The sequence below is a fragment of the Lycium barbarum genome, chromosome 5 (assembly GCF_019175385.1).
Source record: "Lycium barbarum isolate Lr01 chromosome 5, ASM1917538v2, whole genome shotgun sequence".
In the NCBI taxonomy this organism is placed as follows: domain Eukaryota; kingdom Viridiplantae; phylum Streptophyta; class Magnoliopsida; order Solanales; family Solanaceae; genus Lycium; species Lycium barbarum.
In genome coordinates, this window is record NC_083341.1 from 142,338,284 (window position 1) to 142,349,649 (window position 11,366).

At 35.8% G+C, this 11,366-nt stretch overlaps 1 protein-coding gene across 1 annotated transcript; it reads left to right on the forward strand.

Annotated features, from left to right (window-relative positions):
• The first annotated feature begins 5,246 nt into the window (after positions 1-5,246).
• On the forward strand, positions 5,247-11,203 carry LOC132642014 (probable protein S-acyltransferase 22). Its single transcript, XM_060359235.1, has 9 exons — positions 5,247-5,946; positions 6,060-6,173; positions 6,956-7,360; positions 7,712-7,780; positions 7,896-7,967; positions 8,075-8,203; positions 8,718-8,798; positions 8,885-9,067; positions 10,128-11,203. The coding sequence occupies exons 1-9, from the start codon at positions 5,905-5,907 to the stop codon at positions 10,926-10,928; spliced, it is 1,896 nt and encodes a 631-aa protein (XP_060215218.1). The 5' UTR covers positions 5,247-5,904; the 3' UTR covers positions 10,929-11,203.
• Positions 11,204-11,366: the final 163 nt, after the last annotated feature.

The following is an 11,366-nucleotide window of genomic DNA, read 5'->3' on the forward strand; positions in this document are numbered from 1 at the left end:
TTACCATCGTATTTCATCATTTTCATTGCTTATTTTTATATATTTTGGCTGCTTGTCAAATTCATAATTTATGTAAAATTGAATATCTAATAATATATAAAGCAATTTATGCAACAAATTGAGAATGAATAACTTTCAATAATGTTACGGAGGAATTCCTTCTTAAAGGATTTGTTGTGTTGACGACGGGAGGAAAATAAGAAAGGGAAGAGGGGTAGGTAGTTGTTGGATTAAAAATAGTAATCTGTAACAATTGGTGGATATTTACATTATTTATTATTTTCAAATTCTTTCATTGCGTGATAGTAAGATAGAGTTGCCACATTAAATTGCAATACAAATTAATCAAAGGATGTGGTGCGACAGATGTGTTATTCTTTCCTTAATCAGATATCTCGGTTTCGAGCCATGAGTATGAAAAAATTATTAATAGGAACTGCTTCCCCCCAATGGGCCCTATGCAACGCTAATTCAAATTAGTCGGCTCCAATGCGCGCGGGTGCCAAACACTGGATGGAAAAGGAAAAAAAATTCCAATAAATTCAAACTTTTCATTCATTAAGAAAAAAACAATTTCAATCGGCTTGTCAATTTCCTTATGTATTGAGCATGTTAGTTACTGCATTTTTTCTTAACTCATAGCGATAGAGCTAGGCCTTTACTAACACATGGCTAAGCCACTAGATTCTTATAAGATTTATTCTGTTTAAAGTCTTTTAGGCTTAACTGCTCCTTTTACAACTTATAAGTATATTCTAATTTATTCTTTCGTCAGAAATATACCCAATGCTTCCAAATGCTAGTATGCAATAAAATCATGCCTTTTCAGGTTTTGCAAGAATTTAGGAGCTTAAAAAGCAACATTCACTCAAAAGAGCAAAAAAGAGTAGTATCTGTTTAGAAAGAAAATTAAAACTTACTGTATCAAAATATGATGTATTTATGTGTCTTTGGAAACATTGTTAGGAGTATTACTTATTCATAGTTAATTAATACTTCAACTTATCATTTAGTCACATATCATTTAGTCATAATAAATTAATGTCATTTGCTATAAATAATCACCTCAAGTATTACCATTTTTTTTTGGAGTTTAAGAGTTTCTTACCTAAATTATCAACAACTGGTCACAAAGCACAGTTCAACTATCAGTTGTTCACTTTTTCTACCTGAACTATCACTGTCTAGTTTGCAAAACACACCTCATTAAAAGTAAACAACTGATAGTTGAGGTGTGTTTTGCAAGCTAGTTTGTGATAGTTTAGTTATGCAAAGTGAATAACTGATAGTTGGTGATAGTTTAAACTTAATTGTTCAGGTAGAAAATTAAAAAAAAAATGATACCGAACTCGTGAACTATTTGCTGCTCAATTGTTATTCACGTTTCACATTAGTGTATTTGAGACGAACCTTAAAATCTACGCCCTTGACTTCATTTGTGTTTAGTTTAATTGAACATAAAATTTAAGATTTTTTTTTTTTAAATCTTATATTAAATTAAATGTGTATAATACACCATAAAATATTCCTTGAATATTTTTCGTCTTAAATATGTTATGTCAATAGATTCAATACTGTAAGGAAATATCATTAAGGATAAATGAGAATGTTAGAATTTGAAACTTACTGCGTACTAAATATAGGAAGATAAGGTTTTTCTTGAAACTGGTTATAAAAAAAAGTTAGATAATGCCGGAGTATACTTGTAGTAAAAAACAAAAAAGTAAAACTGATTTTTTTGAATTTCTAATTTTACTCATTAATTTCCACCAGGAGAGAAAAGAGGAAATATATTGAAGGAATGGATAAAAATGAATAAGTTTCAGCTACCATTTTAGGTGAGTAATGTGTAATTGTAGTAAAAAAGAAGAAGAAGATAAAAGTAAGTACCTACCAGAGAAATGGACAAGACTGTCTTATAAAGAGAGAGAAGAAAGAATGACAACAGAGGTAGAGAGAGTAGCGTTAAAGAGCCATAAATGTGCGGAGGGTTGTTTGGGAAATTAAAAAAGGAGAAGAAAAATAGAGAAAAATGACAAAGATAGTCCATTATGTTTGAAGGTAGGTTTAAAATAGTCCTTTAAGTTTGCACTTAACGGTTTTGGTTCTTTGCCCGTTTGGCCATGAGAATTATTCACTTTTTTCCTGATTTTTTTCACTTTATTTGAAAATCAATGTTTAGCCATGAAATTTCAAATACAAACTTGAAATTTGAAAAACATCAAAAAACTTGTTTTCACTTTCATTACATTCAAACAACCAAATATTCTTTACAAAAACTATAAACAAACACAACTCTATTTTCAACTTTGTCACGACCCAATTTACGATTCGTGCGGGCACTTACCTTATCTCACCTGATAGGCGAATCCTTGCCAACCATTCCGTTAATAAAATCCTTTGAAAAGTAAATACAACTGATGATAATAAACAATAAGCGGGATATATCATGACACTCTTTATTAATTTAGAAAATCACACTATCCAAGAGCTAGTCTAGACATGTACAAGAGTTTCTACAATACATAAGATGTAACTCAAATAAAATGACACAACTTCTGCTTTGGAATGAGATACACAGAAGTTGTAAAGAGATGTCGCCACTTCAACTAATGAAACCTTCAAGCAATAACCTGCAACACATCTACATCCCAAAAGAAATGCAGCAAGAGTAGTATCAGTGCACCACATGTCCTGGTAAGCATCATAGGCCGACTAAAATTGGTTCACGCAATACAACATAAAATCAATCAAGATAAATAGGTAAGGACAGTCGTACACACCTTTATACATCCTCCCCATAAATACAATCCCGACTAAACAAACCTAGATCCCTCTACCACTACCACCTCACGCGACAACGAAAAATAAGGACTATCAGGCAACAACCATTACGAACTCAAGAAAAACTCCCACACCACCTACTTCCTAATAAATGATGAAATACAACTCATACCAACAAATCCTAAGCAAGGCCACTACACCCTATCTTCCATTCGTTAATCAAACGGAACCATGAAGTTACACGTAAACACAACCACTCCATAGCCAATGGGAATTCCACTGTAAATCACCAGAATGAGTTATGATCCAATGCAATGCAGCCAGGATAAGTATCACCACCGTCACACGAATGTAAGTTAGTAAAATGTAATGCAACCAATGATAATATTACGACCGTACACACCTATAATGGCATTGTTTACCTAATAGTCATGACCTGCAGGTGACCTATGATGTCCATGTACCACTCGCTTCAGAACGGATCTCGGATCACGAGCCCGTAACTAGGCCACATCCTCACTCCCTGTTAAATGTGCCTTTATATATATAATTATATATATATGATAATAATTTGAATCTCAACACGTTTCCAGTTTAACAGTTAATATGGATCATAATCAGTCAATGTCAAGAAATACAAGGCCCCATGCCACCAGTCATAACAAGACTCAAATAATTCAACTCCGCAACAACAAGAATATGCATCTATGTCTATCAACAAGAAGAGTACCAATGCCAATGAACACAAGACCCCAATTTCACATCTTCATGATAGACTCACATAAATCAACTCAACAACAACATGGATGCACAACGAAGTTAATTACATTCAGGTACGAGTCACCCTAGTATACGGTAATACAAGACCCTATTGTGGCCAGATCAATAATAGAACGACCACCCCACCCTAACTAAATTCGCCCTAAGGATATATACACACCATTTCCTTCCCCTCAAACATAACGACTATACGCCTTGGTTCAACTTCTCATTTAATGGCGACAAGCCCACATAAATCAACATTCATATTAATCTAATTAATATCCAACCGAACTCTGTGTCTGAAGACCTAATCATGCTTTCTCCCATTGATTCTATAACATATATGCAACTCACTAATCAAAGTCTAACTCAAGTAAACCATAACCTACCTCAATGCCGAGCAGCTGTCACAAACGACCATGAAATCTCCACTTTTCCGTTTCCAAACCGGAGGCCGTGACAGAGAAGTCTTTTTTCAAGTCTCTGAGTGTTTTCGTCTGAAAATATCCCAAGTGACTGCCTAGAAGAAAGTTTTGTGGGAAAGAGAGGTCAAATCCCGAAATAAGGTTTTTAAACACTGGGTCTGGTATGCGTCGACTGCTGCAGCGGTCTACTGGTCCGCAGTAGCTGTACCGCTGCAGCGACAGAGCTATCCGCTGCGGCGGACGTACTCTACCCGAGACCCTACACATTTTTAGCCCTTACCGACTTGACTATAGTTAAAATTAAGCATACCCTTCCCCGCGGACTAATCGTACAACATATCAACTTGGTTTTTAGGCAGGTGTTGCAGAAAGTCCAATAACGACCAGACGGTTCGTTACAAACTCCAACTTCAAAATTCCATAATAAAGTGAATAATTTTTGGTTTTCATGGCCGAGCGCCTACTAAGTTTGCCAAAAGTTAACACTTTGTTTCTATCAAATATTTATCAAACTATGCCCGTTAGACTCGACGAGAACTATGGAAAAAAAGAAAAATTTAGCGGTAACTGACATTTATAGGTGCAATTATTATAGTTTATGTTATTTTCAATTTATTTCTAGAGCATTGGTGCAACTTTTTAAAGTGTAATTTTTGTTAATTTTCTATTTCTTAGTGTAGATTTTTTTTGTTGCATATTTTAGAATTTAATGGGACTTTCTTAATATTTATGGTTAAATCTTTTTCCTACTTTTCCCGTCAAATTTAACGAACATGAATTATTAAGTAGGCATTTGGCAATGAAAATCAAATATTTTTCACTTTATTTGAAATTTTGAAGTTGGAGTTGTGTTTGGTTGTAGTTATTGCAAAGAATATTTGCTTGTTTGAATGCACTGGAAAGTGAAAAAGTGAAAATAAGGTTTTGGGCGTTTTTTAAATTTCAAATACAACTTCAAGTTGTATTTAAAATTTTCATGGCCAAACGTTGATTTTCAAATAAAATGATTTTTTTTTTTGAAAAAAAATGAAAAATTCTCATGGCCAAACAGGTCTAAGTACCGGATAGATATTAAAAGTGTTACCTTTTGGCGAACTTACAAGACCAACACCGTTAAGTACATACTCAAGGGACTAATTTGAATCTACCCTCAAACATAGGTAACTATTTTTGTCAATTTGTCAAGAAAAAATACAACTGGCTGTTGTTGCCTCTGTGAGAACACATGATTTTGCCTATGTCAAAAGGCAATGCAAGAAACAAGGGAAAAAGTGAAAGCAGGTTTGTGTTGGTTGGCAAATGTAATAATAAGCTTGAAAAGCATATGCCAATCCCTCTCATTGAGTTACACCACCTACAGATCAATCACTGTAACAGGCCTTTTCCCAAGAAAACACAAACAAAAATAAAAATAAAAATAAAAACTTCAAAATAAAGAAACCCCAAAAAAATTTGGAACAAAAAATAATGAGTAGTAGTACTTATTTTGTTTTCAAGGCTCAAAGCTATTGTCTTTCTCTCTCTTCATTCATCAACCTCATTTGTTTTTTCTTATGGGGTGTTTTGTTTTGTGGATTATGATTGAGTGAACTATACAAAAGCCTTAGCTAAGTCATTCATTTCCCTCACAACTCCACTGTCAGTCAACATTATGCATTTTCTTTCTCTTTAAGCTATACCTTTATTTGGTGCTATTCTTGTTTTTTTTTTTTTTTTTTTTCCCAATTTCTTCCATTTTCATATCTTATGAGACTTATATGGTAAATGGGGTTGCAAGATTTCTTGATTTTCTGTTGTACAATAAAAAACTGATCTTTACTCCCCAAGAAAATGTGGGGAACTGAAAGAAGATAGATTTAAGAGAGGATTGAAGTAAAAATCAAATCTTTTTTCTACTCTCTTGCATTTTCTTGCAAATTTATAGGCTGCTACAATGAGGAAACATGGATGGCAACTACCCTATCATCCTCTCCAGGTTCCAATTTTTTTTTTTTTTTTTTGTGTGTTTGTGTTTCATGTGTACATTTTAGTCTAATTTGGGAATTCTGTAACATGTGTTTGATTTTGGGTATCTATTTATGTTTGCAGGTGGTGGCTGTTGCTGTATTTCTGGCATTGGGATTTGCTTTCTATGTATTCTTTGCACCTTTTGTGGGAAAGAAAATGCTTCAGTATATTGTGATGGGGCTTTATACTCCACTTGTAAGCCATTCTTGAATTCTTTTGCCTTCTTTTGTTATCTTTCATAGCTGCATTTTTGTCAAGGCAATGAAGAACTCAGATCTATCTTTTAGGTGCCTCCTGGTTCTTGATTGTGAACAAGTGTCACAGATCTTTCCTCTATGTGTACCATTGTACTTTCTAGATTCTTTTCTTTCTTTAGGTTGTACTCTCTATATGACTGGACATATTATGAAAGTCAGTATCTTTACATGACATCAGAGCCACATTTGTCCCCGTTTGGGCCCTCATGTTATGTTGTCCACGCTCCAGTTGGCAGTCTGGGCGTACGGGGTATTAGAGTCCTACATTGGCTGGGGAACAGACTGGTGTTCTCCTTATATGAACTAGCTTTTGTGGTTGAGTTACGGCGAAGCTCGTATCTTACATAAACTCTGCAGTTCTATTTGATACAATGCAAGCTAGTAGAATCCAAATTCACTTTTAGTTGAACTGCTTTATAGGTTCAAATTTCTTTAATTATTTGGAAATATGGGTTCAGAATTTGATACAAGGGCCTGTTTGGCCATGAGAGTTATTCACTGTTTTTCCGGAATAATCTTTCACTTTATTTGAAAACTGCTGTTTAAGTTATAGAATGTCAAAAACTATCCAATGAGATTGTTGACAATTTGATATCCGTTCTTTCATGACTTAAATACATCTCAACAACCTCATGTAAACGGCTTCAAAAGTTTGGCTAATGTACCCTGTGAGTTTTCATCTAAACGCATCTGGTATATGATCGTTTGTTTTTTCTACAGATAATTAGTGCATTTGGCTTGTATATCTGGTGTGCTGCTGCTGATCCTGCTGATCCAGGAGTTTTTAAATCCAAGAAGTACCTTAAGAAGCTAGATAAGAAAAATCAGGTTCAACTTAAAGAGTCTAAATTAGGGTGTGATACGACTTCATCTATACAGGACGCTAATGCTGCTTCAATTGGGGAAAATGCATCTGTAAAAAGCAATAAAGGAGCTGAACCAGCTTCAGATCACAATGAAACTGAACAGAAAATTACAGCTACTCATCAAAGATCCTGCTCTTCCGGATTGTGGGTCCTACTACCTTGTGCTCTTATCAGCAAATGCACGGGCAGACACGAGGAATCTTCTCAGCAACAGTTGAGTGAAGATGGCATGTTCTACTGCAGTTTGTGTGAAGTAGAGGTGTGTATCTTCACATCCCATCGTTTCTAGTGCTTTCACTTATTAGAAGCCCTATTATGTTCTGAAGTGAAAAGCTTGCGCAGAAATGTCTAGTTGCAAAACAAGAATATAATTCCTAACTTTAGAAGCACCATCTAGTTATTATTTTTCGGTTTACAGATGCACCCTCTAATTATGGAGTAAAAACATTCGTGTTAAGTTATCAAGGTATAAAATAAGAATATCATAATTTGTGATTTTGTTTAAAACTGATGTGAAGTTATTTTAGCTTGATATAACTGTTTTTATTTTAGAAAGATTGCTTTAATATATGTTCATAAGATATAAGTCAATGCTGGACGATACATGCAGGTGTTTAAATACAGCAAGCATTGCAGAGTATGTGACAAGTGCGTAGATCAGTTTGACCATCATTGCCGGGTATTTGACAACCTTGAGTGGTCTGAAATATATTACATATAGCATAGATGCTTGACTGTTTCGACATTGATGTAAATACCTCCTAATTGTATTTCTCTTTTTCTGGTTGCTGTAGTGGATTAACAACTGTATAGGTAAAAGGAACTACCGCAAGTTCTTTACGCTCATGGTTTCGGCCCTCCTCTTGGTATGATCAAGGAATCTTTGCTAGTTTAAAATATTTGTGCATTTTCCATTTAATTGACTATTGACAGGTCTATACATGGTTTGTGCACTTTGGACTTGAGATTGCAGCTTATACTTCAGTGGTCAACTGGAATTCTCGTGCTGATCTGTTGCTTTATTGAGAAGAAGAAATTTTCTGCAGAAATCACCTCCAAATTAGGAAGCAGTTTCTCCCTTGTTCCCTTTGTTATTGTGGTGGTGAGTATCCTTGCATTTTGCCTTTATGTCAGGACTTCATGTTTCCTTCATGCCATTATGGAAGTTTTATATTGGGAAAGGGAGAGTAGCATGCAGAAAAAGAAGTAACACAAATGTTCATACCAATACTAAGTTGTGATAGAAAGTGAAATGCTGAAGTATGTGACCATCTTATTTACTTAAATTAGGTCTTCAACACACACCCTCACGTGCGGGCTTAATTTTTTTTTTCTTTAGCCAAATACATGAAAATTCTTTTTGATAGTGGCTGGCGGTGGCCGGTGAGATTGAACCTAGAACATGTACTTGCTCTGATACCATGTTAAAATGTGTTACCGTCTCAACTAAAAGTTTATGCTGTTTGAGAGAGCGCACTTTTATTTGCCTAATTATGTCTTCAACGTTAGGGATCTACACGAATTGGTTTTTGTATTTTTATTTAAAAGAATTTTTTTTGGTCTTTGTATATTTTTTTTTTCCGAAATGCGTTTGAAGTTAGTTCCGCATGTAACAGGCAGTCTGTACCATATTGGCCATGATAGCAACCCTACCACTTGCTCAGCTTTTCTTCTTTCACATACTTCTCATAAAGAAGGTTAGTCTTTTGTCATCACTTATCTGGTGAACCTATTTTGTGGCTTTTGTTTATCAGCTGACTGACTGTGTTTGCTTGGATGACAGGGAATTAGCACCTATGATTACATTATTGCTCTCAGAGATCAAGAGCAACAAGGAGTTGCAGGTCAGCAAAGTCCTCAAATGTCTACTGTCAGCTCTCTTACTGGGTTAAGCAGTGCAAGCTCCTTCAATACTTTCCATCGAGCAGCATGGTGCACTCCACCTCGCCTTTTTGTTGAGGATCAGGTATGGATCAACAGAAATTCAATTATGACAAGTTCGAGGAATTTTTTAGAGTACTAAACAGTTAGTTATAGTATTAGCAGCCCTTTATTGAGTTTGTGGATTTAAATTTAGTTCCTATTTTCATATTTCTTAGCTTCAATGCCATTTAAACTTGTCAGAAAAAAAAAAAAATCCCTTTGACCCCATAATGTAGCCAATGCTTTGCCTGCTTCTGAATAAAACCTCTTTGAAGTGGACTCCCGAGTTCAATCTTGAGCTTAATAGATTTTGGCTCTTTTGCTGTCAAACGTCCTTAGGTTTTTTGGAAAATCAAACCTTCTGTTTTCACCGTGGAGGTTTGCCAATATATCCTCGTGAGCATAGTAATCTACTTTGACAGATGGCAAAACTCCTTAGGTTTTTTGGAAAATCAAACCTTCTGTTTTCACCGTGGAGGTTTGCCAATATATCCTCGTGAGCATAGTAATCTACTTTGACAGATGGCAAATCTTGAACAGTTCTTCAGTTGGTTCATTGGGTAATCAACCATCAAGGGGATTGTATGGTTGGTGATTGGTATAAGGTAGGACTTCATATGGTCTGATTATAGTTAGAAACTTGAGAATGACAGAGCATTGAGAGATTAAATGGAATTGTGTTAACTGTATGGGGGTCTGAAATAAAGAGGCATTCTCCTGAATTGTTCTCTAGTTCGATGGGGGCAAAAAGCTGGATTTTTGCATGGGACTTTGATAAACTTTGGTCATTGTTTGGTGTTTTATTTTATCTTTATTTTATCTAAAGGTGTATTAGTTTGGTTTACGGAATTAAAGGCTTGAGCGGGTGTTGCAAGATTTTATCATTGTTAAGTAAATGAAATTCAGAAGAGAAACCATCCTGCTTTGTTGCTTTTTATGGCTGACACATGCAGTTTTATGTAATGCTTCCAATTCAGTTTCTTCTGTTTTTCTTTCCTTTTATTAAAGCCAAAGCGACAGTGTATGCGTTAATGCTTTTCTATAGGTGAATTGAAAAGGTTAATTTACTAACTTTTGGTTATTTTTTTGGTGGTTCCCTGCAGTATGATGTTGTTCCTCCTGACACTGTATCGGTCAGTTCACTTGGTAAAAGGTCAACGTTTGAGGAACCAATCAAGAAAAAGAATCCGGCTGCTGTGAAGATTAGCCCATGGACATTAGCACGACTGAACGCAGAGGATGTTTCAAAAGCTGCTGCTGAAGCAAGGAAGAAATCGAAAATTCTCCAGCCAATAGTGAGAAACAAAGAACCTTATGCTCTTGAAACAAATAGCAGTTTAGGAAGTAGTGGACGTCGCATGGTGCTTCCTAGGCCTGATAACAATAGAAGGAGAGCTAGCAAACGAGTTCGACTACCTGCAGAACTACCCTTCGAAACCTTGAGTAAAATTCCAAGTGATATATCTCAAAACAATAGAAGGCCCATGATAACTGAGTCATCAAGCAGTTTAGCTCCCCTTCAGCTTGAAGCGCGGAGTGATTTCCGAACAAGCCGAGGACTGTCCACCTCAGGTGTTGTTGTTGCTTCTTCACCGGAGAGTAGTTTGGACTCTCCGGACATTCATCCGCTCCGAATGTCATCGTCCGGAGTTGAAGACGCTACACGTCTTGTAGGCCACCTATCATCTGGAATGACTCTTCAGAGAGACACTCCGTTGTCTAGGTCTACTAGTGATGGATATGAGGCATCTGGTGGGGAGGATAGTGATCGAGTGCCTACTCGAATTGTGCAAAGATCAACAAGGTGGAGCAGCATTCTTTTTGGCTCTGATCAACAAGATGATGGAGTCAGAAGATTGATGGTACCGTCTTCATCAAACCAGGCTAACAACAGGAAACGTTGAGCCTTCCAACATACTTGGAATTCTTCTGTTAACCTCTTGAAGTTGCATGATGATCTATTGACATTTCTTAATTTGTTGATGATGTTTGTCCAGTAGTATATACCTTCGACGCGGCCTGTTCCATTGGCCATTTGAGTTCAATTTTTGGTTTTTGGGTGAGAGAAGTGCTGTAAATGTTTAGTTGAAAAAGATTGTCTATTCTCTTGTCCTGAAATGCAGCGTTCAATGATCACTTCTTGCTGCCTTCACTTGGAAGTGGATTTCGACTTCACAAATTTTTGGAGTGCCTTCAATGTTCTAATGGAGAAACCGCTTGGTTCTCTTACTTGCCTTGCTATTCTTGATAAAATGATTGGTCAAATGTATGTTGTTTTGATGACTGATATAAGATTGACAGTTAGATATTACTGAGCTTTAGTAAGCACCATGCTAAATCAC